The sequence below is a fragment of the Anomaloglossus baeobatrachus genome, chromosome 4, assembly GCF_048569485.1.
Source record: "Anomaloglossus baeobatrachus isolate aAnoBae1 chromosome 4, aAnoBae1.hap1, whole genome shotgun sequence".
Lineage (NCBI taxonomy): Eukaryota > Metazoa > Chordata > Amphibia > Anura > Aromobatidae > Anomaloglossus > Anomaloglossus baeobatrachus.
Window position 1 is genome coordinate 299,187,479 of NC_134356.1, and position 27,200 is coordinate 299,214,678.

The window sequence follows — 27,200 nt, forward strand, 5'->3', positions numbered from 1 at the left end:
ACAACCTCTCTACACTAACTTGGGTTGGAGGCAAAGCCGTAACCACATGGGCAACATCTCTAACAATTTCCGGGTATAAAGGAATTGCTTCATGCACAGTCAGTTTTGATGAACGATTGAATTTTTCTATTTCTTTGAGAGCGAGTGAAAAATTTTACTGAAATCTGGTCAATCTGCTGCTATAGGAGACGGAGTGAAATCTTTTTCCTTGCGGCAACACTTTGCTGCTCCATGTCATTCAAATACTTGTCAAAGTTAAACTCCTCATCTGATGAGGATGAAGATATGGCAGCAGTAGCACTGTCAGGACCCAAGTCCTCTTCCGCCTGGCAGTCCTGTAGCCGCTCATCCTAACTGCTACCTCACTCAAAGCTTCTTTTCCTTTAGTAAGTAATCATCAAGCAGTATAGGATGACTTGGGTCCACATAAACAGCTGCCAGAAGAATTTTATTTTCCAATAGCTGTGTCTCTCTCCATTTCATTGAAGCAGAAATGCCATCTGGGAGTAAACCTCCTCTTTGGGACAGGCAAAATAGCAAGTTCTTCCACTCCCTTATGAAAATGCCAGGAGTTAAATCCTCAGCTTGTCATTTTTTAGTCACGGTGAATGGGTGATTAAGCAATTCCTTCAATTCAGCCACCTGTGTCCATTGACCTTCATTTAAGGTTACTTGAGGGTTCACCATATCTATAAGAAATGATTTTAGTTCAAGCAATCGCTCAGTCTTTAAATAAGTGCTGTCTCACAGAGTGGCTTGATCAACAATTGCACCTTTCCCAGCATGTCTCTTCAAGATGGAATCAATTTTAGGGGTTCTGGCGGCAATAACAAATTTCCTCACTTTTCCAATCAGATTTCCAGCATGTCCGCCCAGTTTCACACATCCGGCTTTTTGCCGGTTTGGCGGATGCGACGCACGCCAGTACAGTATGATACAGTACAGTGGCAGCGCCGCAACTTCCGGGTCACATGACAGCATGTGACCGGCATTTGTCGCGCTGCCACTGTACTGTATACAATGTACTGAAGTGCGCCGCATCTGCCAAACCGGCGAAAAGCCGGATGTGTGAAATTGGGGTCCCTCTTGCAATGGGTTTCAAGATAGTTCATTCAGACACAGCATTTTGTGAGGATCCTCACAAAGAATGAGCATGTCAGTTTGTGGCGGTTTTCTAATCTGCTTTTGCTATTGAAAGCATTATTTATGAGCTCAAAAACCTTTCAGGTGATGCGGTTTTTTAAAAAGCTGATCTGCTTTTGCAGCTGACAAACGTATCCTCAAAAAATGCAGCAAAAACGCTGTGTGTGAATGTAGCCTTAGATCAGGAATAGAACAGCCATTTATAGGACATTTGATAAGTTTCCCATATTCCTATGAAAAAATATTCAGCACATTCTGCATTGCACTACTGTCCCCAATTTATTATATATTTTAGGAGTCGGAGTTGGTGCATTTTATACCGTCTCCACCAAAATGAGCTCCGACTCAGACTCCACGACTCCGACTCCACAGCCCTGGTTACACGCAACGACATATCTAATAATATCTAACGATAGGTCGTCGGGGTCACGGATTTCGTGAAGCACATCCGCGTCGTTAGCGACGTCATTGCGTGTAACAGCTCCGAGCGAGTGATAATGATCAAAAATAATAGACAACGATAATTGGGAATAGGGGGGCATGTCATCGATTAGCAATTTTGCATGTTTTTAGGGGGGACCGCACGTCGGGTATTTTAATTATTTATTTAAATTAAAAAAAAAAAAAGCCGGAGTCACAGTTGCGACGGATACACTGCTTTCCCCACCCACCGGCCGTCCTGCCGCCTGTGATTGGTTGCAGTCAGCTGCCACTCAGGGTGGGGGCGTGTCTAACTGCAAACAATGACACGCGCCGGTGGGCGGGCAAAACAATAAATATTGAATTGTCGGCTCCGGAAGAGAAAAGCGTGACCAAAAGAAGTGTGCCGCCATGTCAGTGAGTACACCGAGCGCGCTCCCATCCCCCATCCCCTCCACAAACATTTTTAATCTCCGGATTACGGTCCCCATTGACTTATATGGGCACCGGATTCCGAAGCGGATCAGACTTATTTTTAAGTCTGTCAGTGATCCACCGGCCCCGGTTTTTCGGCGTTCGATTGGCTCTAGTATTGACCCTTTCCTCCAATTGCCACTAGAAAAATATGGATAACAATATGGATGATATTTTATATGCGGCAGATGTTTAGCAGAAAATCTAGTCACATGCTGAGGTAACAAAAAAAGAAAACATTCAAATTAATGCATTTGATTTTCATTTGCAGGAATGTCTGTATAGCCACGTTCACACATTCAGTATTTGGTAAGTTTTTTACATTAGTATTTCTAAGAACAAATCGGAGGAAATGTATAATAGAAACACGGGCACCACTTCTGCATTTTTTATCCACTCCTGATTTTGGCTACAAATACTGAGGAAAATATTGATCAAATACTGCATGTGTGAACATTGCCTTGATATAATATACTCTAACAGCACCAGGTAGGAGAGTTTATATTTCCCACTTTTATGGAACTGCTGTGTCCTCTTTATTATGCACCGCATGCTGCATCATCAATAGTATGCACCTGCCACCTACGCACAGTGGGCACAGGAATTTAATTGGCTCTTCTACATTTGTGAAATTGCAGTATATAAACTTACAATTCAGTAAGCAATGTCACCAATAGAGCTTGTAAATGACCAGGTTATTCAAAAACACTATAATCCTGTGTCTGTAGGCTACAGAAATAGTTTTGCCTGGTTACCTGTCAGGTAATGAAGCATTTCACACAGTGAACTTGGGACCTTTTTACATGTCACTGTGTCTACACTGATGACAAGATCATGAACTATTGTAAACACTGGCAACACTATATAAAGTATTTTTATATGTAAAGCAGTGAGCTTGAATTTCACAATTTTAGTTTTTTCACAATACATGTAAATGTATTAATTCATTTTTACCACCGCACACAAATACTGATCAGTCACTGCAATAACGCCATCTGCCTACTGCTGTGTAGATTTCTCCCTATCCCGTGCTGTGAAAACAGCTGTTTATTGAATGTTCTCAGTGAGAGGAACAAAATTATAATCTTGTGATACCTTTTAATGGCAACTAAAATAAAATAAAGTGATGTTACAAAGCAAGCTTTCGAGACATCTCAGGTGCCTTCATCAGGCATGGTATGAAAACCATGGTATGAAAACAGCTCTAACACATCAAGGCATGGATCCCATTAGACCTCTGAAGGTGTCCTATGGTATTTTGTAGCAAGACGATAGCAGAAGATCCCTTGTGATGTAGGGCTTCCATTGCTCGGATTTTGTTTCCCACCATAAACCACAGATGTTCAGTACAATTGATAAAATATATGCGAAGTCAACACTTTGTGAAGGGGAGTCTCAGTATTTGCATTAGTCTTTGGACACCTTTCTGTCCTTTAGGCCCCTTTCACACGTCAGTGATTCTGGGACGTTTGTGCTTTTTTTAAAACTTACCAGAATCACTGACATACGCAGACCCATTATAATCAATGGGTCTGCTCACACATCAGTGATTTTTCACTGAACATGTCTCCGTGCAGCGTGCACCCTTGGCCGTGAATCTGCACAGAGACATGTCAGTTTTTGTCTGGCATCACTGATGACCCACGGACCACACTATGGTGTGATCCGTGTGTGATCAGTGAAACATGTACAAGAAAATCACGGACATATTAAATATTAAAAATTTTCAACTTACCTTGCCTGCGATTCGCTGTGCAGCCTCTGCTTTCGGCAGCTCCTGCCTGGCTCATGAATATTCATGAAAGCAGAAACTGCCGACCAGGAAGTAGGTGCTGAGAGCGGTGGGCGGACGCTGCAGAGCTGGAGACTTCAGCACCATGGACAGCAGCAATGAAGGCAGGTGAGTAATGTCCATATGCAATCATGGGATCACAGATCACGGATTGCACATGGACAACCCACGTGTGCCGTGAATCACGGAACACGGAGGGACATGTGCGTGTTTTACACGTCAGTGAAGAACATATGTGTTTTTCACTGACGTGTGAAACGGGCCTTAAAGGGAACCTTTAAATATTTCAGCTGCCCAGACACGGATGTTTTTAACCTAGATAGTGGCATTTAAGTTAGGTACCCGGATTATTGAGATTACCTTGCCGTTGGTTTCCAAGGCTTACATGCATTGGCCAATTCATAAACTAAAAATCTCATGTTTTCATATAGCAGCAATGCAGTAAAAGAGTTCCCTTATACATTGTTGGCTTTTTAGTGTGCAGCTGTATGCATCTTATATTTACTTTGTTTTTTTCAGCTAGCACCTATTCACACTTGTTGGATGTGCGGGTCAGTTTTTTTGAAATATTTGTAGCGAGTCTCTTTCTGACTGCGCACTCCACCCTATAAACCAGGCTGTGTTCATAACCTTTATAGCAGGAGTTTAGCTGCCCAAACATGGAGGTTAGTCCAAATAATGGCATTTCAAGTTAGATTTTTTAGTCTAGTTGCCTAGACATGGATGTTTTTAACCTAGATAGTGGTATTTAAGTTAGGTACCCAGATTATTGAGATTACCTTGCCGTTGGTTCCGGGCTTACATGAATTGGCCAATTCATAAACTAAAAATCTCATTTTTTCATATATTTTATCTTTAAAGGGAACCTGTCAGGTGCAACAATATGCACCCAGAACCACGAGCAGTTCTGGGTGCATATTATTAATCCCTACCTAACCATCCCTGCATACACTAGCATAGATAAAGAGAGCTTTAGAAAAAGTATTTCTAAAGATATTATATTGTATGCTAATGAGCGAGGGCAGTAGCTCTAAGCGTGTTGCTTCCCTAGCTAGTCGCCCCAATTAGCATGTACGTACACCCCTGTGGATGTGGTAACATGCTAATGAATGGTAGTGTTAGAGGATAATCTCACTCACCTTTCCGCCACCATCGCCGCTTGATGTTGGATTTCAGCTCAGTGCGCATGAAACCACTATTAATTTACAGATATACTGTACTGGAAAATCTGCAGGTAAAATCACATTTAACTCATATTAGGCTGATTTACTGGGGCTATAGAGGAAAAATTACATTATATTCTTTCTGTAGCCATTCACTTCCAGTCTTCGGGTGAGTGTAAGGGGCTATAGGGTATGTGTACACAATCACGAGATGTTGCGTTCTAGAAGCAGCATCATTTTTCTTGTGGAAACGCTAGTGTTCTAGGCCGAAGAATGCAGCGTCCATGCCCACGAGCCCAATTCTTGGCGCAGTGTATTTTCACTGTGTTCTCCACCCAGAACACTAGTGTTTCCGCAGGAAAAATTGTTATGTTGCAGGTAAAAATGCCACGCCACATACATTTTTAGTGTGTCTAAAAGAAGCACAGTTTTTAGCTCCAAAAATTAAGGTCTGTGTTCCTGTGTGCATTTGCAAACATTAATCTGGCTTTTTTACGTTTCTTTTGGAGTAATGGCTTCTTCCTGGCAGGATGGCCTTTCAGCCCATGTTGATATAGTACTCTTTTCTCTGTGGACAATGACACAATCTTACTAGCTTCTGACAGCATCTTCACAAGGTCTTTTGCTTTTGCTCTTGGGTGGATATGCACATGTCTGGCCAAAGCACGTTCATCTCTGGCACACACAACCCGGTCTCCTTCCTAAGCGGTATGATGGCTGGTCATTCCCAAGTTGTTTGCACTTGTGTATTATTGTTTGTACACATGAATGAGGCACCTTGAGGTATCTGAAAATTGCACCCAAGAATGAACCAGACTTCTTGAAGTAAACAATTTTTTTCCTGAGATCTCGGCTGATTTCTTTTGACTTCCTATGATGCTACACAAAGGAGCAGTGTGGTTCAAATGTGCATTAAAATACATCCACAGGTGTGTCTCTAATTAATTAGATGTTTCCAATAAACCTATTAGAAGCCATAGTACTCTAAAGTGTGCTTTACACGCTGCGACATCGCAATATCGTCGGGGTCACGTCTTTAGTGACGCACATCCGGCGCAGTTATCGACATCGCAGAGTGTGACACCAAGGACCGATGATCAAAGATCGCAAAAATGTCAAAAATCGTTGTTCATTGACACATCGCTCCTTTTCAGAACATCGTTGGTCATGCATGCCGCTGGTTGTTCGTCGTTCCTGCGGCATCACAGCGCTATGTGTGACGCCGCAGGAATGACGAACATCTCCTTACCTGCGTCCACCAGCAATGAGGAAGAAAGGAGGTGGGCATCATGTTCCGGCCGCTCATCTCCGCCCCTCCTCTGCTATTGGGCGGACGCTTAGTGACGCCGCAGTGAAGTCGCTATGACGCCGAACGCACCTCCCCCTTGAAGGAGGGATTGTTCGGCGGTCACAGCGACGTCGCTGAAAAGGTATGTGCATGTGACGGTGCCGTAGCGATAATGTTCGCTACGGCAGCGATCACCAAATGTCACACGAACGACGGGGGCGGGTGCTATCGCGCACAACATCGCTAGCTATCGCTAGCGATGTCGCAGCGTGTAAAGCACCCTTTAGTGTATGTAAACTTTTGACTGTGCAGAAAGTAATAAAAATGCCTTAAAACATTCTCTCTCCATTATTATTCTGGCATGTGCCAATATTAATTGACCTAAAACTGGAAAGGTACATTCTGATTTCATGTCAGACAGTGAGAAAAACATGCAGATGTGTCTTAGATAGTGTATGTAAACTTCTGATTTCAACTGTATAAAAAAAGCCATTCTTATTACGAGTCATGTGGTGTTCAGATGGAATGTGCAGAGTTACCATAGCCTGACAATAAGGCAGCATGTGCTATTGCTTTCTTCTATGTATGCTGAGAAACCAAACACCTACATGTAATGTTTATGAACAGACTAGACAAACACAGGTGCGGACTCCGGAATGTCAGGCATTATAATTCCACTAAAGGTCACCATATACAGTACAACAGCCTCTTCGGTCCTGTAACCACAATGTGATCATAAAAGGGGAGTGTGGGTGGATATCATAATGATGGGTCCATGGTGATCAGAGCATAATAACGTATGACATTGCAGCTAAAAACTATCAGAGATAAAAATATCTGCATATCAGGACTCGAAAAAAAAATATTTAAAAAGCCTGTTCATTTACTAACCTACTTTATGGGTGACTGGTGAGGTGACGGAGAACACTGACAACATGGATGCTCTCATGTTCTGATAAAAACAAGCTGTATATAGGCAGTGTAATGATCAGAAACATACGGTAACTAAAATAGCTGCAGAGGTTGCAATTGAAGCATTTGTCTTTTGCCTATACAAAAAGGCAAATGCTATTAAAGACTTGCAATAGCTAGGGGAGCCATTGGAGCTTTTGCATTGGAGCCCATGAGCTTCAAGTAACGCCATTGGTAGTGACAGCCACTATGATGACAGTCATGGTTGTGGAAGTGATCGCACTGCACCAGTCAGTGTCAAAAATGCATTGGCTGTATATGTACCATAGACGGCCTGTGATTCAGGTGACATCAGAATTAATTCTTCTTAGCTCCAGAGCAGAGATCATGGAAACACGCCATGTAAAGGTCTGTCCTGTGCAGGTCCATATATACGAAATGTGGACTTTGACACTAAACATTAGAGTGACGCAGCAAACAGAACATAAAAACTAGTGATAGTGAAAGGGTTTATGACAATTACTGTGCAATGATAAATCAGAGGGATGAACCACACAAAGATAGTCAGGTGTGTACTTACATGGAAAAGCAACAGTAAACAGATATATCAAACAGAAACTTTAGATAAGAAACTACTAGAGTATTAGGGAAAACACATACAATATTAAATCGTTCAGTACTCCCCCCAAAAAATTGCAATGGAATGATTGATTTACAGGCAATGGAGAGGAAAAACACAACATCGATCTAGTTTACTTCTAAGAAAACAAGCAGTAAGACTATAGCTAAATTGCAATGTGACACTACATGGCAAGACCGCAACAACAAAAAGTTTATTTTGCAGCCTGAGCCTAAAAGGCTGTATTTCTGAGAAATAGTAAAAGTATTCAGTTATTAACTGATCTGTCTAAACCACAGCCTAAGACATTGGTCCCACTTAGAGAAGAATTCCTGTTGCTGCAGGTTGGCGCTTACAGATGGACGCAGTCATGCTCATCTAATGCCTCCTCCTATTTGGTAGAGCAGCTTATTCACAAGGGGAATCACTTTCAGAAATAAAGTTCATCAACTGAACTCCTAAAAACAAACTCATCTTGTTCCAGGTCAGCGCAGTTACAGACGTCTGTCTCTTGACACCGATGTGAGTTAACCAGTCTTTGATCTCCGATATGAGCTACATTTTTATGAAATAAGAGAGGGCTCTGTAATCAGCACAATACACAGTCAAGTAGATTTATCAAATCAACCATCTAACCCATACTTTACAAAATGAAACAAGAAGCCAACTTATCAGGCTCACACAAAATAATAAGGTGAGCAGTGGTTATGGCTCTCAATAGCTGGCATGGACCTTCACTGCTATAGTTAGGGCTAAGCCACACGGCGAGAAAATCGGTGCGAGTGGAGTGCGATAAAACATCGCATTCCCCTCGGACCAATTCTAGCCTGTGTGTCAGCACACATGGGCGATTATTTTCTCAGCCCTAATCGGACTGAGAAAACAATCGCAGCATGCTGCGATTGTAATCCGAGACTCTTTCTCTCGCACCCATTCAAGTGAAAGGGGCGAGAGAAAAATCGCACTGCACTCGCGGTACACCGGTGTACTGCCAGTGCAATGCGAGAATGGCTATAGCTGACTACGCAGGAGAGAGGGAGAGAAATCCCTCCCTCCCCTCCTGAGTGCCGGCCCGCCCCCCGCAGCTGAGGTCTGCTCGCACGAACGGACCTCAGTTGCAAGGACACAAGCATGAGACTCGGCTCTGCTGTACTGCCAGCACGAGCCGAGTCTCATGCAAGGGGATCGCAGTAGTGCCCGTGTGGCCCCAGCCTTATCGTCATAGTTTCCACAAGTCATAGCCATATGGTTACACCAGCCCCCCCCAATGGGGGACACAAAGAAACATCTTAGTACTTCAGAAAACATTTGTGCAGTAAGTATTTGTACACTATTTATGACATATTCAGGAAGATCAGATGGAGATCTGAAATAAAAAATACACAACATGAATGAGCAAGATGACATTGCCTGTCATTATAAGTGGTTATGAAAGTGGCTAAGGCTTTACAGTCATCGAGTTATAAGCAACTAATATGGATTACACCTTTTACATTTTTAGAGTCCCTCATTTTCAGTAGCTTCCACATTAAAGTAAATGTTCTAAATAGTTGGCCTTGTGTCTACATTAGTAGATCACATATCTCAAACTCTGGCCCGGGGGCCAACTTCCCCACGGGTTCATTTTATTTGGCCCTCGATGCCAGGCACCCATTATTCTGTATGGAGGACTATGTGGGAAACATTATTCTGTATGGAGGGCTATGTGGGAAACATTATTCTGTATGGAGTGCTATGTGGGAAACATTATTCTGTATGGAGTGCTATGTGAGGTCCATTGTTCTGCATGGATGACTATCTTGTGGACATTATTCTGTATGGAGGGCTACGTGGGGCCCATTAGTTTGTATGGAGTACTAGGTGGCACACATTCTGTAGGGCAAGGCTATTTGGAGCCTACAAATCTGTATGGAAGACTATGTGGGACCCGTAACAAACTTGGCTCATGACTCTATCCAAATTTTTAACTTTGTCCCTCTAGGAATTTGAGTTTAATGTCCATGGCCTAGTTCAGAAATCTCAAACATGTGGCCCTTCAGGCTGCTTCTTGCGGACCGCAGGCCCGTGGACGCGGTAAAGATGGCGGCCGGTGCAGTGGCCGCAGCACCCAGACAATTTTGTCTTTTCCATGAAAATTCATACTTTTATTTATCAAATGAGTTATATAATGAATAGAACATATAGTCCAGACATTGACTAGGCTAGAAATAATGATTTTTGCTTGAAATAATAATTTTCTCCTTCAAACTTTGTTTTCGTCACAGAATGCTCCCTTTGCAGCAATTACAGCTTTGCAGACCTTTGGCATTTTAGCTGTTAATTTGCGGAGGTAATCTGGAGATATTACCCCCATGCTTCCAGAAGTCCCTCCCACAAGTTGGATTGGCTTGATGGGCCCTTTTTGCGTACCATACAGTCAAGCTGCTCCCACAACAGCTCAATAGGGTTGAGATCTGGTAACTGGGCTGGCCACTCCATTACAGATAGAATATCAGCTGCCTGCTTCTTCCCAAAATAGTTCATGCATAATTTGGTGATGTGCTTTGGGTCATTGTTGTGTTGTAGGATGAAATTGGCTCCAATCAAGCGCTGTCCACAGGGTATGGCATGGCTTTGCAAAATGGAGTGATAGCCTTCCTTTTTCAAAATCCCTTTTACACTGTACAAATCTCCCACTTTACCAGCACCAAAGCAACTCCAGACCATCACATTTCCTCCACCATGCTTGACAGATGGTGTCAGGCACTCTTCCAGCATCTTTTCAGTAGTTCTGCGGTCACAAATGTTCTTCTGTGTGATCCAAACACCTCAAACTTCAATTTGTCTCTCCATAACACTTTTTTCCAATCTTCCTCTGTCCAATGTCTGTGTTCTTTTGCCCATAATATTTTTTTCCTTTTATTTGCCAGTCTCAGATATGGCTGTTTCTTTGCCACTCTGCCCTGAAGGCGAGCCTCTTCACTGTCGACGTTGACACTGGTGTTTTGCAGGTACTATTTAATGAAGCTGCCAGTTGAGGACCTGTGAGGCGTCGATTTCTCAAACTAGAGACTCTAATGTACTTGTCTTGTTGCTCAGTTGCACAGCGGGGCCTCCTATTTCTCTTTCTACTTAGAGCCAGTTTGTGCTCTCCTCTGAAGGGAGTAGTACACACCGTTGCACAAAATCTTCAGTTTCTTGGCAATTTCTCGCATGGAATATCCTTCATTTCTAAGAACAAGAATAGACTGTCGAGTTTCACATGAAAGTTCTCTTTTTCTGGCCATTTTGAGAGGTTAATGGAACCAACAAAATGTAATGCTCTAGATTCTCAACTAAGTCAAAGGAAGGTCAGTTTTATAGCTTCTCTAATCAGCAAAACTGTTTTCAGCTGTGCTAACATACTTGCACAAGGGTTTTCAAGGGCTTTCTAAACATCCATTAGCCTTCTAACACAGGTTAGCGAACGCAATGTACCATTAGAACATTGGAGTGGTGGTTGTTAGAAATGGGCCTCTATATATGTAGATATTGCTTAAAAACCAGAGACATTTGAAGCTAGAATAGTCATTTACCACATTAACAATGTATAGAGTATATTCCTGTTTAATTTAATGTTAGCTTCATTGAAAAAAAATGTGCTTTTCTTTCAAAAATAAGGAAATATCTAAGTGACCCTAAACTTTTGAACTGTAGTGTATATAGGACAACTCCTTGAAAACAGATTGGTAGTGAAGTTTGTCACTGATCAGATTTAGAACAATATGTATAGTCATGTGATTGGACTAATTAGCTGCTAAATTCTGTATTTAAAAAAGGTTGAACACGAATAAAAGCCTACTCAATGTCATGACCAGCCATTTAAAATAGAACTACACAGTAAATTTATAGGAATTCATAGTGAATGGCTCAAACACCTAGGAAAACTCTAAAAAAAATATCAAAGCTGAAAAACGTTTCTTCAGCCTTGAAGACTACATATTTGGAATGAAGTTGTGAAGCTTTCTTGGTGTGATTTCTACCTCTAGCACAACTGCAGTGCATACCTGTGATAAGATTCATTGCTGTACTCTGCACTGGGCTGACCTGACAAGGTTCCCTATCACTAAGAAAGTGATGACAGAGTTGAAGCTTTCACATAATACAAGAAAATTGTGGTCCCAAAGGGCACGACTAATAAGAGGTCACTTTCCTTTTCCTTTAAGGCTAGCTTCACACTTGCGTTGAACGACATCCGTTGCATTGCGTTGTGTGACGGTTGCAATGGATGTGTTGCATTTAGTGGCACAACGGATGCAACGAATCGTACAAAACAACGGAATCTTTTTTTTTTTTTTTTTCTTTACAGTTTTACCGGCGGCAGACTATTGTGAACGATCAGCTGATCGCTCACCGCAGCCGGTCGCCGGGTGATCAGCTGATCGCTCACAGAAGCTGTCTGCCGGGTGATCAGCTGATCGCTCACAGCAGCCGGCCGCTGGGTGATCAGCTGATCGTTCGGCCGCCGAGAATGTGTGCGGGGTGGGTGGAGCTGAGCGGGGCCATGGCGCTGAGGACGTCAGTGCCGCGGTGACTGCATGGCTGGGAACAGGTGTGTGTGTGTGTGTGTGTGTACACATGCGGACTGCGGGAGGGGGCGGAGCCGAGAGGGGAAGTGTCAGGCTCCCTGCACACGTAGCCAGGGTAAATATCGAGTAACTAAGCAAAGCACTTTGCTTGGTTACCCAATGTGTACCCTGGTTACGTGTGCAGGGAGCCAGAGAGAGCATGCGCAGCGCAATCCTATGGATTGCGCTGCTCAAAACACATTACATGCTGCGTTCCTTCCACCCGGCGGAAGCAACACAGCGTCACCCAGCGGAAGCAACGCAGGTACTTAACTCGCAATCCGTTGTCCATACAAGTCTATGGAAAGCAGCGGAATCCATTAATGGATTCCGCTGTTTTTCAAAACGGCGGATTGCAACTGAAGGAAAACAACGCAAGTGTGAAAGTACCCTAAAAGGTACCGTCACACTAAGCAACATCGCTAGCAACATCGCTGCTGAGGCACAACTTGCTATCGATGTTGCTGTGTGTGACATCCAGCAACAACCTGGCACCTGCTGTGAGGTCGTTGGTTGTTGCTGAATGTCCTGGACCATTTTTTAGTTGTTGCTCTCCCGCTGTGAAGCACACATCGCTGTGTGTGACAGCGACAGAGCAACAACTAAATGTGCAGGGAGCCGGCTTCTGCGGACGCTGGTAACCACGGTAAACATCGGGTAACCAAGAAGCCCTTTCCTTGGTTACCCGATATTTACCTTCGTTACCAGCGTCCGCCGCTCTCAGCTGTCAGTGCCGGCTCCCTGCTCCCTGCACACGTAGCTGGAGTACACATCGGGTAATTAACCCTATGTGTACTGTGGCTAGGAGTGCAGGGAACAGAGAGCCGGCACTGGCAGTGTGAGAGCGGCGGACGCTGGTAACAAAGGTAAATATCGGGTAACCAAGGGAAGGGCTTCTTGGTTACCCAATGTTTACCGTGGTTACCAGCGTCCGCAGAAGCCGGCTCCCTGCTGCCTGCACATGTAGCAGAGTACACATCGGGTAATTAACCCGATGTGTACTGTGGCTAGGTGCGCAGGGAGCCAGCGCTAAGCGGTGTGCGCTGGTAACCAAGGTAAATATCGGGTTGGTTACCCGATATTTACCTTAGTTACCAAGCGCATGCTTCCACGTGTAGCGACGCTCCAGCTATCCCTGCCAGGTCAGGTTGCTGGTGGGATCGCTGGAGCGTCGCTTAGTGTGACATCTCACCAGCGACCTCCTAGCAACTTACCAGCGATCCCTATCAGGTTGTATCGTTGTTGAGATCGCTGGTAAGTTGTTTAGTGTGACTGGGCCTTTAGAAGGAATGTATACAAATGCAAAGAAATGATAAAACTTTTCCTAATTCCTGCTGGACTGTAAATATAAATTTATTGAAATGACAAAGTCAACAAGAGCGACCTTATCTGAAATATGCAATGCTTAGTGGGGAGTAGTACACGCCCGTGTGTGCCAGCTGCTGTAAGCTGCCAATGAGAGACAAACAATACAACTAATTTAGGATTTAATCAGACACGTTTCCTAGAAATGAAATATTTATGTGTATGCTCACATGTTGGGAATAAATCTGACGTGTATTTTTACAAGTCAGAAATCCAATGCTGACATTTGTATTCCTGCTGCACTTAGATTAGCCTCATTAGTAGTGATGGCCAATAGTGAAATATTCGGGTTCGGATTCTGGTTACTGAATACCAAGTACTATTCCATTATTCGTCAAGAATAATGAACCCAATACAAGTCAATTTGCAATTTTCTTGAAGATTTTCCAGAAAAATGCTCAGGTTCCCCATTGACTTGCATTAGGTACGCTATTCATGACAAATACTGGAATAGTACGCGGTCAATTAAAGAGCTTTCAGCAAATTTTTCATGTTCAACTGGGCACATAATGTAATAGTGGCTGAAGATCAGAACAAAACTTTTTTTTTTGTTTGTTTTTATCTTGCCTTGCAATTGTGGAGATACTAGCAATCACAATATTTGGCACCTAGTGCGTTAATTTTCGATACGTCCAGTAGGGTGTTATTTTGAAATTGTTTTCATTGGACGCGTGTTCTTCTCCCTTTTTGATGCTGACCTATCTTAAGTAGACAAAACTCAAAAGGAAAAGAGAACATGGCCCCATCATGATGTACAGTGGGGGAAAAAAATATTTAGTCAGCCACCAATTGTGCAAGTTCTCCCTCTTAAAAAGATGAGAGAGGCCTGTAATTGACATCATAGGTAGATCACAACTATAGAGACAAAATGAGAAAACAAATCCAAAAAATCACCTTGTCTGATTTGTCAAGATTTTTTTTGCAAATTATGGTGGAAAATAAGTAGTTAGTCAAAACATGCAAGATTTCTGGCTCTCACAGGCCTGTAACTTCTTCTATAAGGCCGGGGCCACACGGTGTTATGTGCGATCCTCACATGACACTCGGCTCACGCTGGCAGCACAGCGGAAGCAGAGTGTCATGCAAGAGTCATTGCGACTGTGGTCCGATCATGCGATCAGACTACCGCTGTGGAGGGGAGGGCCGGCGCTGCGGAGGGGAGGATTTATCTCCCTCTCTCTTCAGTATCAATTGCGATTCTTGCACTGCTCTCACATTACACTGGTGTAAAGCAAGAGCAGTGCAATGTTTCTCTCGCCCCATAGACTTGCATGCGTACGAGTGGAACAGGATCGTGTTCCACTCGCAGCATGCTGCAACTGTTTTTTCGGTCTGATTAGGGCCGAGAAAATAATCACTCATGGGAGGAGGCACAGAGGGTAACATTGGTCCGAGTGGAATGCGATTTTTTTATTACATTCCACTCACACTGTTTTTCTCGCCGTGTGTCTTGGGCTTAAGAGGCTCCTCTGTCCTCCACTAATTACCTGTAATAATGGCACCTATTTGAACCTGTTATCAGTATAAAAGACATCTGTCCACAACCTCAAAAGGTGGCTTTACACACTGCAACATCGCAAACGACATCGCTTTAACATCACCGGTTTTGTGACGTAATAGCGACCTCCCCAGCGACATTGCAGTGTGTGAAACACATCAGCGACCTGGCCCCTGCTGTGAAGTTGCTGATCGCTACAAATCGTTCAGGACCATTCTTTGGTCCTTTGTTTCCCGCTGTGCAGCATGATCGCTAGAAAGTCTCAGTGTGTAAAGGGGACTTAAATGTGCAGGCAGCAGGAGCCGGCTTCTGCGGACGCTGGTAACCACGGTAAACATCGGGTAACCAAGAAGCCCTGTCCTTGGTTACCCGATATTTACCTTCGTTACCAGCCTCCGCCGCTCTCACTGTCAGTGCCGGCTCCTGCTCCTTGCACGTGTAGCAGAGTACACATCGGGTAATTAACCCCATGTGTGCTGTAACTAGGAGAGCAGGGAGCCAGCGCTAAGCAGTGTGCGCTGCTCCCTGCTCTCTGCACGTGTAGCTGCGTGCGATGGTAACCAAGGTAAATATCGGGTTGGGTACCCGATATTTACCTTAGTTACCAAGCGCAGCATCGCTTCAGTGCGTCGCTGCTGGCTGGGGGCTGGTCACTAGTTGCTGGTGACAGCTCACCAGCAACCCGTGTAGCGATGCTCCAGCGATCCCTGCCAGGTCAGGTTGCTGGTGGGATCACTGGAGCGTCTGACTGTGTGACCTCTCACCAGCAACCTCCTAGCAACTTACCAGCGATCCCTATCAGGTTGTATCGTTGTTGGGATCGCTGGTAAGTTGTTTAGTGTGACGGTACCTAAAGAGTAACACTCCAAACTCCATTATGGTGAAGACCAAAGAGTTGTCGAAGGACATCAGAAACAAAATTGTAGATCTGCACCAGGCTGCAAAGACTGAATCTGCAATGGGCAAGTAGCTTGGTGTGATGAAATCAAGTGTGGGAGCAATAATAAAAAAAAGGAAGACATATAAGACCACTGAATCTTCATCGTTCTGGGACTCCACGCAAGATCTCACCCTGTGGGGTCAAAATGATCAGAAGAACAGTGAGCAAAAATCCCAGAACCACACAGTGGGACATAGTGAATGACCTGCATAGAACTGGGACCACTGTAACAAAGGCTACCATCAATAACTTACTATGCCACCATGGACTCAGATCCAGCAGTGCCAGACGTGTTCCCCTGCTTAAGCCAGTACATGTCCGGGCCCATCTGAAGTTTGCTAGAGAGCATTTGGATGATCCAGAAGAGTATTGGGAAAATGTCATGTGGTCTGATGAAACCAAAGTAGAACTGTTCGGTAGAAACACAACTTGTCATGTTTGGAGGAGACAGAATGCCGAGTTGCATCCAAACAACACCATACCAACAGTGAAGCATGAGGATGGCAACATCATGTCTTGGGGCTGTTTCTCTGCAAAGGGACCAGGAGGACTGATCTATCTACATGAAAGAATGAATGGGGATATGTATCATGAAATTTTGAGTGCAAAAACCTGCTTCCATCAGCAAGGGCATTGAAGATAAAATGTGGCTGGGACTTTGAGCATGATAATGATCCCAAGCACACCGCCAGGGCAACGAAGGAGTGGCTTTGTAAGAAGCATATGAAGGTCCTGGAGTGGCCTAGCCAGTCTCCAGATCTCATCTCCATTGAAAACCTTCAGAGGGAGTCGAAGGTCCGTGCTGTCCAGCAATAGGCCCAAAACATCACTGCTCTAGAGGAGATCTGCATGGAGGAATGGGCCAACATACCACCAACAGTGTGTGCCAACCTTGTGAAGACTTACAGAAAACGTTTGACCTCTCTCATTGTCAACAAAGGATATATAATAAAATATTGAGATGAATTTTTGTTATTGACCAAATACTTATTTTCCACCATAATTTGCAAAAAAATCTTGCCATATCAGACAAGGTGATTTTCTGAATTTGTTTTCTCATTTTATGAAAGATTATTTCATCGTTGTAGTCTCCCTATGATGTGAATACAGGCCTCTCTCATCTTTTTAAGTGGGAGAACTTGCACAATTGGTGGCTGACTAAATACTTTTTTTTCCTGTTTAATGTCAAGACAGCCCTGATCTCCTGGTCTAACCTTGTGCATGAGTCAGTGTGGGGGAGGGGCAGCACAGCTGAGTTTAGCTGTGACGATTGTGCTTGCCACTGCTCGATACTCGACCGAGCATCGAGGTGCTCAGCACAGGATAGTGGGTGCTCGAATGTATCATCCATGAAATAAGAAACACGAAGAGCCGGTTCCCTTCAGCGAATGATGGGAGCAGCACCCCAGTGCGAGCCATTTGCAGTCTCTGAAAGGTTATCCCGAGGGGACTAAAATAACATTTTTGGATGTAGTGTGTCAATAAGAACCACTGGACCCCCCCCCCCTGGAAATGTTTTGTATATGGCTGACTGCCCAATTATTGACTATCACAATACTCGTTACTCGAGTTGAGCCCATTCAGAGAGTCTGACCTGCGTGGCTCGAGTAACGAACACCCAAGCATTTTAGTGCTCGTCCATGTCAAATTATATACCCTTCTATCAGCTCCCTTTCAATACCAAATACCGCTATCAGCTATGATCTACCGCTGTACAGGAAGAAAGAGTTTAGCATTAGGCTTAGTGACCAAGGTAGAAATGGCAAAATTTCAAATTTTCAGCAAAGATTAATGAAACAAAAAAAAAAAAAAAAAAAATGTTGGTTGCATTTTTAACAGGGGATCTGTCAGAAAGATCAACCCTACCAAACTGCTTGTATACAGTACAGACCAAAAGTTTGGACACATCTTCTCACTCAAAGAGTTTTCTTCATTTTCATGACTCATGAAAATTGTAGATTCACATTGAAGGCATCAAAACTATGAATTCACACATGTGGAATGAAATACTTAACAAAAAAGTGTGAAACAACTGAAAATATGTCTTATATTCTAGGTTCTTCAAAATGCTTTGATTACTGCTTTGCACACTTTTGGCATTCTCTTGACGAGCTTCAAGAGGCAGTCACCGGAAATGGTTTTCACTTCACAGGTGTGCCCTGTAAAGGTTTAATAAGTGGGATTTCTTGCCTTATAAATGGGGTTGGGACCATCAGTTGTGTTGTGCAGAAGTCTGGAGGATAAACAGCCGATAGTCCTACTGAATAGACTGTTAGAATTTGTATTATGGCAAGAAAAAAGCAGCTAAGTAAAGAAAATCGAGTGTCCATCATTACTTTAAGAAATGAAGGTCAGTTAGTCCAAAAAAATTGGGAAAACGTGAACGTGTCCCCAAGTGCAGTAGCAAAAACCATCAAACGCTACAAAAAAACTGGCTCACATACGGACCGCCCCAGGAAAGGAAGACCAAGAGTCACCTCTGCTGCGCAGGATAAGTTTATCCAAGTCACCAGCCTCAGAAATCGCAGGTTAACAGCAGCTCAGATTAGAGACCAGGTCAATGCCACACAGAGTTCTAGCAGCAGACACATCTCTAGAACAACTGTTAAGAGGAGACTTTGTGCAGCAGGCCTTCATGGTAAAATAGCTGCTAGGAACCCACTGCTAAGGACAGGCAACAAGCAGAAGAGACTTGTTTGGGCTAAAGAACACAAGGAATGGACATTAGACCAGTGGAAATCTGTGCTTTTGTCTGATGAGCCCAAATTTGAGATCTTTGGATCCAACCACCGTTTCTTTGTGCGACGCAAGTAAAGGCAAGAGGGCCAACAAGTGCTAAGCATCTCTGGGAACTCCTTCAAGACTGTTGGAAGACCATTTCCGGTGACTACCTCTTGAAGCTCATCAACAGAATGCCAAGAGTGTGCAAAGCAGTAATCAAAGCAAAAGGTGGCTACTTTGAAGAACCTATAATATAAAAGACATATTATAAGTTGTTTCACACTTTTTTGTTAAGTATCTCATTCCACATGTGTTAATTCATAGTTTTGATTCTTTCAATGTGAATCTACAATTTTCAGAGTCATGAAAATAAAGAAAACTCTTTGAATGAGAAGGTGTGTCCAAACTTTGGGTCTTTACTGTAGGTGTGCAGATCTTTGAAATGGAAATTTATCAACACTTGTGTATCTTCTACTGCTCTACATGCTAGAGAAATATCATTTTCATCAATATGCAAATTATGTGTTAAGTGCTCTGGGTTTCACAGAGCACATCCCAAGCCTCCCAACGTTGTTCCCCCAACCAGCACTAGTTTATTACCTTGACTAATAACTCACTGTCTATGTGACATCAGACACCAAGCAAAGAAATCAGAAGGTGAGTTTTCATCAAGCTTAAGAGGCTGGTGCAGGGAGGCCGAAATAACCTCAAGACGCATAGGTTTGTTAGGTGCTCTGTCACACCCAGAGCACTTAATGCCTAATTGGCATTTGAATGAAAATACTGCATACTCCAGAACACAGCAATGGTAGAAGATATAATGGTGTCAATGGATTTACATTAAAAAGACATATGCATGCATAGAAGCCATTTGGAGGGATTATCTTACTGACAGATTGCCTTTAAAGAAAAACTGTGGATTTGTATTAGACATTAACAGTTATGAACATAAATGACTAATTGGAAAGTAATTATTATTTGTCTTGGTAACACAAATCGGCAATGTGTGCATTACTTGAAGGGTGTAATGTTTATTGAGTCACCTCATTCCACTCAAAAAGACAAATGTTCCTACAGAAAGCATGAAACCGTTTCAATGACAACCGTCTACAAGTATCCAACACCATAAAAAGGTTTATTAGAAATGCAGAATTCTTAAAAGAAGGTCCCGGCAATGCAGTTTGCTGCACATTTGTCATTTATTCGTGATGAACAGAGTATGGTGCAGGTTACTGCAGGTTAGAGGCATTCAGCTACAATACACAGCCACATGATTTCTCACCTACTCTTTTATCTTCTTATGACTAATCCTTCTAGTATGATTAGTATACAAATTGGGGGAAAAAGGCAAAAACAACTTCAGACGTCAGACTGCATGGTGAAGTTTAGGAGAATAATACAGATTGCATGTAAGGAAGCGCTGACACGGAGCCAGCATTCTTCTCTATAGTATGTAAATGTTGCAGAGTCTTTCTGTATAGAATGTTTGACAAAGATCTTAACATTCTCCACTTTGCTTGGTGTCCAAGCGTGACAAAATGTTTAATCTAGACATGATTGCCCTGAGGGAAAGGATGGCCCAGCAGCCGTATCATGTACCCTGACAATTGTGCTGCAGATATAAAGGAGTGCTGTCAGGCCTAAAGCTCATTCCATGCTAAAAATCACAAAGGTGACGTGCCACAAACACAGCATAGTACCTTACAGAAAATAGAGTGCATGACCATTGCCTACGTGTCATCGTCTCCTAAGTGTGCCACTGTATAGACAGGAGGAGATTTATCAAAACATCGTATATTGGTTTTAATAAAACGTATGGTGGTGTAAGAACCACCTGATATATTAAGGGGCTCACACCTCATAACAAATTATGTGCAATGCATTCTTTGCCTGTGACACAAATATAAAACTACGTCAGTCAACGGCCGTCAAAGATTGGTACTTCTGAGTACCGTATGTTTCGCTTTATAAGACGCACCCCAAATTTGGTGAAGGAAAAGATAAAAAACGTTTTTTTAATGTTAAATGGGGTCCGTCTTATAATGCCAGTGTACGTCTAACAAATCATATACGGTATATGTCCCTCATAGCCCCCATCCTAAAATTAGCCCCCTTAATCTTGATATTGACCCATTTATATTGAATATAGCCTCCTTGTGCTTGCACACGTCCCCCATTTATGGCAGACGTCCCCTATTTATGGCACACGTCCCCTATTTATGGCACACGTCCCCCTGTGATGGCACACGTCCCCCTGTGATGGCACACGTCCCCCTGTGATGGCACACGTCCCCTACGGATGGCACACGTCCCCTACGGATGGCACACGTCCCCTACGGATGGCACACGTCCCCCTGTAAAGCCCATGGCCCCCTATGGATGGCACATGTCCCCTTGTGCTGCCCATGGCCCTCTATGGATGGCACACGTTTCCCTGTGCTGCCCATGACCCCCTATGGATGGCACGCAACCCCCTGTGATGCCCATGGCCCCCTATGGATGGCACACATCTCCCTTTGTTTGATATGGCCCCCATGCTGCTGCCCATAGTAAAATAAAAAAACTCTTTACTTACCTTCTCCAATGCTGTCCTCCCTCGTGTCTCCCTCCATGCTGCTGAGCTCCTCCACTTCCTGCTTCTCGATGCCGGTCATGTGATCAGCACAGCAGAGTGACATCATCTCTGCGTGCCTGATCACAGCGGCAGCAGGGAGAGACCAGGAGATCAGCGCTGGAGGTGGTAAGTAAAGATATTTTATTTTAGGATGGGTAGCAGCATGGGGGCCATATCTAACACAGGCGGGGGGGGGCACGTGCCATCAAAGGAGGGCGCAGGCACATATAATGTGCGCCGCTCCCCCATACCATCACTGTGGTGCTGAAACGGCAGTGCATATTATATGAGGGGGAGCAGGAGATCTACCGCTGCCTCCTGCAGCCTCCACCAGCCTGCCTCAGCCGCCAGCACCACTCCAGAGCTGCCCCCACCTCCCCTGGGCCCTGCAGTATATAATCCGTATATTCGGATTATAAAAGACGCACCCCCTATTTTCCCCCAAACTTTGGGGGAACAAAAGTGCGTCTTATAATGCGAAAAATACGGTATTTCACTGTATAGATATATAGGAGAAGATTTATCAAGATGTCGTATACTGGTTTTAATAAAAAGCATGGTCGTGTAAGATGCACCTGATTTAATAAGGGGGTCACACTCATAACAAATTATGCGCAATGCATTCTGTGCCTGTTATAGGCTGGCAAAGATTGGTACTATACTTTACACCACATTCTGGAGAATAATATAGTTCGTTTTCCCATCCCACTAACCTCCTTAGAAAGTTGCTAATTATACCAATGATGTGCACCATCTGCCCCTTTTTATGCCAGTTGTTGGCGTAAATGCTATAATAAATGTCCCTGGATGACATATGATCCTTTGTATGGGTCATCAAAAAAAGATCAAGGCCCTGTGCGCACATTGCAGTTTTTACTGCGGGTTTGCTGCAGGTTTTGCTGCAGAAAATGTTAATAACCTTGCAGCAGTCCTTCCCCAGCAAAACCTATGGTAAAAAAAAAAAAATGCTATGCGCACACTGTGTTTTTTGTCACCAACATTTTGCTGCAGTTTTCTGCTGCAAAAAGAATTGAATGTCACTTTTTTTCCGCAAGTACCTGCGTTTTTTGCCATAGATAGTGGTCAAAAACCGCATGCGGTTTTCGGGTGTGGTTTGCTGCAGTTTTTTACCGCAGATGCGGTAATCTTTCAGAGGGTCCGGAATTTTCTTGAGAAAATTCCATTTTCTAGTGTGCACAGGGCCTTACACAGTGTTTCCCAAACTCCAGTCCTCATGGTCCCCAACAAGTCATGTTTTCAGGATTTCCTCACTATTGAACAGGTGATGGAATCATTACCAAGGCATCACCTGTGCTATATTAAGGACATCCTGAAAACATGATCTGTTGGGGGTCGTGGGGTCGTCAGGACTTGAGTTTGAGAACCACTGGTCTAACGTCTAAGGCTATGTGCCCACGCTGCGGAAAATGCGCGGATTTTGCCGCGGATTTCTCGTGGAAATGCCGCAGATTTTTCAGAAATCTGCAGCACAGCTACTCCCCAGCCATTTCTATGGCATCTGGGAAATGCTGTGCCCACGCTGCGGATTTTTCCGCAGCGGAAATCATGCGGATTTGCGTGCAGAAAAATCTGCAGCATGTCAATTATTGTTCCGGATTTACCTGCGGATTTTACCTATTCAATTGAATGTAAAAAAAACGCAAAATCCGCAACGAAATCCGCGACAAATACGCACAAAATCAGCACCTATGAAAAGGTGCAGATTCCGGGGGAAAAATCCGCAGATACAGAGTCCCGTGGGCACATAGCCTAACACAAGACATCCCAAACCGAATAGATAGAGGCTTTATGTGAGCATTGTATGAAGCCAGAATTTATTGTATTCAAAAGAATAGGAGATGAGCTGCAGTAAATGGCAGCAGTCATTAATCAATGTACAGTGTATACATCCAGGAGCTTAAATTGAAGACCTATAGAGCGACTAGAGCCAAGATGCAATACCTGGACACAGAACATGAACAGGAATGGCACTGTTTCTGGAAATAAAGCAAAACCTTCTTTATAATTCCATATGATCCCTGTTAAGTGACAATAGCCATGGTCCCCCTAATGAAAAGTAATTGTTAGCAATTCCTGCAATGATATCCTAATGTCCTGAAGAAGCCATCAGCAGATTGTTCTATTCCCCACGTGTCACACTCACCACAATCTTTAGCTGGTGAGGAGCAGTAAAGGAATAGTATCACTAATTCTTTACTAACACACAGAAGACTTTTCTCATGTACTTTACTGCATACAAAAAGAAAACATTGGCTACTTGGATACAGCAATTAGACGGCATTTCTTTCACGGGCACAGACTGTACTTAATTATAAGCAGATTGCACAATGAAACACATGATCATAGGATAAGGGCAAACAAACTTATGTAAAGAGAAAAAATTCTAAGACTTCAAGTAAAACTTGTTAGTACAAAATCGTCTTTCTGGGGAGATTCAACCAAGGGAAATTCACAATCGCACTGGTTCAGCCACATTAACAGGTCTACTGCTCCCTTACACAGCAGATCATACAAACATTGGTGATTTCAGCTGACTTATCTAATGTGTATTGGGACAGTGGATCACAAAGGATTAGTAAATCTGCCTTTCTGAGAACACAACCAATTGATAAACACACAGAAAATGTACAGAAAACAGTTGCTTTATTATTAACATTCTGGTTACTGAAGAATGAGTACTATGCCAGCTGAAGACAAAAATTCCTATTAAAAGGGTGTCCCATCATAGTAAGTGATGGAAAATCACTAGGGTATGGCCTCCCTTAGTGATCGTTGGTGTTTGATTTCCTGGGCCACCAATATATATTACATATATTAGTGGCAGCCCTAGAAATCACACATCAAGCATGTACATATACACATATTCTTTATGAGGACTTACTTCTACTTCTGCTGATGGAATATTCACCACCCCTGTAGACCTTCTTTTTTCCCGCAGTTTTCTCTTCTCAATCTGCCCTTTACCCTTCCTGGCACTTGGACCACTGCTGCTTTTTCCTTTGTCTTTATTCTTAGTTGGAGTGTCCTGAGATGCGGGTGGAGGCGATTCCTCGGGTGTTGCCCCTCCATCTTGTACAGGACCTGGGGCTTTCCTTTGCTGCATTACAGCAGTGCTAACAGGCTGATCATCATCCGGCCTCCTGGTGGCTGCTGGTGCTTTCTGTACAGTTGGGACAGCAGGCACTTGGTTAATGCTGTTGCTACTACTATTGGAATTATTGTTCATCTCGTTGCTGGTTTTATTGACGACATCCGCTGCCCCAGAAGTCCCCATCGTCTCAGCTGCATACATTTTGGCTCTCATTTTCTCCCTCTTTGCCTTCCACTCCTCCAGGAAATCGGTTGTGTTAGAAGAAGATGGGGTGTGTGACCTAAAGCCACCGCTCGCCATGTCCTCTCACTGTGTCTATCTAGCCTCTCCAGAAGGGAAGGACATGAAATGGGCACACTTCTAAGCAAAGGCTGATAGGCCAAAGATGAAGCCAACCTAAGGGAAACATACAGAATTTATAAGGGAGAATCAAATATACAACACACTCAACTATCTAGTAATGTAGCAGAGCCGTCTTTATCATTTAGCACACCTCACGGTACTGAAATTTTGAATTAATATTGCACTTATAATTTATTGATTATTATTTATTACTGAATAAATAATGAACAAAAAAAAAAATAATGAATAAAAAAAACAATGAACTTTGGTGAATAATATAATAGAAGCCCAATTGACAAATTCAGCTTAAACATACAAAAAGACAAAAAATCTAAAAAGACAAAGTTGTAGGCACATTGCCATTAAACAGATCTCATTGGGAACAACGTGCAAATATGAAAACTACAATATTTTGCAAAAAACATTTCACCTGGGCACCCAGTATAGCACTGGTGCCAAGGAGTCTGATGGTGACTTGGCTGTTCATACTGCACTAATCTGCTTTGTAGAGAAGAGGCAGCTCTAGTTTTCGGCTGACACCCTGCCTAGATCAGACAGACACGCACTGCCCAACACACCAGTACCGGCTTTTTCAGTAACAAAGATTATATAAATCAAAATCCCAGAGAGGAAACAGCGAGATCAGCCCTTTCCTTCTACACGTTTTCATGTTCTACAGTACAAAGAAAAAAAATGCCAAGAGGGCATTAAAGCTAACTACCAGTACTGTAGCCGTGCCAACGTGCCACTGTCACATAGTTAATGCTACTTTGTGCCACATGACATGAGCTGCCTGCCCACCCATTTATCTGCTCTCAGGCTGGTCGTATGTTACATATTTAGTAACATAATTACATTAGTGTACTAGGCAGAGCGGCCATTGGGTCCCTACTCTTGGGTGGCATACAAGCTTCCGAAAGCCGCACAGTGAGCAGCTACACATGCTCTATGACATGGGCGGACCTACCTCACCTCCATTAATGGCAAAACACATTGGAAATGGGACCTATACCACGTGATGTAGTAGAGCCGAGCAGTTTACTGTGATGTTACCAGGGGCGGACATATCTTTGGTGCAACACGTACAGCTGCACAGGGGCCCAAGGCGGAAGGGGGCCACTTTCACCATCCAATCAGCAAGAAAGTCCCGTCACAGACACAAAGAGGGCCATAAATAATGTTTTTGCACAGGGGCCCTCTTCCATCTGTGTCCGCCACTGTTATTTCATTACACAGGATTGCATGTATGCAGAATTCAATGACAAGTTCAGCTCTGCTATACAAAGTCAGAGTGTGGGTACAGAAATATCATAACGCATCATTACAATCAATAGACCAACGTATCTGTATATTCGATGTGACCATATAACCGAATGTAGTGTATCCATATAATCAATGTAATAACATCACTATAACAAATCTAATACTGTATCTATATAATCAATGTAATAACATATCACTATAATAAATGTAATAATGTATCCATATTCAATGTAATAACATATCACTATAATAATTGTAATACTGTATCCATATAATCAATGTAATAGCGTATTCATATGACAATATATCCATATGATAAATCAATCTGTATGATAAAAGTAACAATATGTCCATATAACAAATGTAATATGATATCCATATAACATTGTATCCAAATGTACCAATATGGCAATATGATAAATATATCCATGTAATAATGCATTAATCTAGCAATGTAATACTGCTTCCATATAATAAATGTAATAATATGGCCATCTAATAAATATATCCATATAATCATGTATTCATAAAATTCCATATAATAAATGTATCCATATAACACTGTATACATATAAATGTAAAAATTTGGCCATTTAATAAATATATCCACATAATAAATGTAACAATATGGCCATATAATAAATGTATCAGTATAACCATATAATAAATATAACCATATAATAAATGTAACAATATGGCCATATAATAAATGTATCCATATATAGCCATGTAACGCACACTGTATCCATATAATACATGTAACAATATGGCAATCTAATAAATGTATCCATATAATAAATGTATCCATATAACCATATAATCATTATATCCATGTGATAAATGTAACAAAATGGCCATATAATAAATGTGGCCATATAATAAAAACTTCCAAATAATACCTGTAACAATATGTCCATCTAATAAATGTATCCATATAATAAATGTATC

General features: G+C 42.9%; 1 protein-coding gene across 2 annotated transcripts in view; it reads right to left on the reverse strand.

The window, feature by feature from the left end:
* Positions 1-27,200, reverse strand: part of PAWR (pro-apoptotic WT1 regulator) — a 149,025-nt gene that overhangs the window by 121,248 nt on the left and 577 nt on the right. For both annotated transcript variants that reach the window (XM_075344938.1, XM_075344937.1), the window contains exon 2: positions 24,438-25,043. In XM_075344938.1, coding sequence (XP_075201053.1) covers positions 24,438-24,947 — 510 coding nt within the window. In that variant the 5' untranslated portion in view covers positions 24,948-25,043. The remainder of the gene's footprint in view (positions 1-24,437; positions 25,044-27,200) is intronic.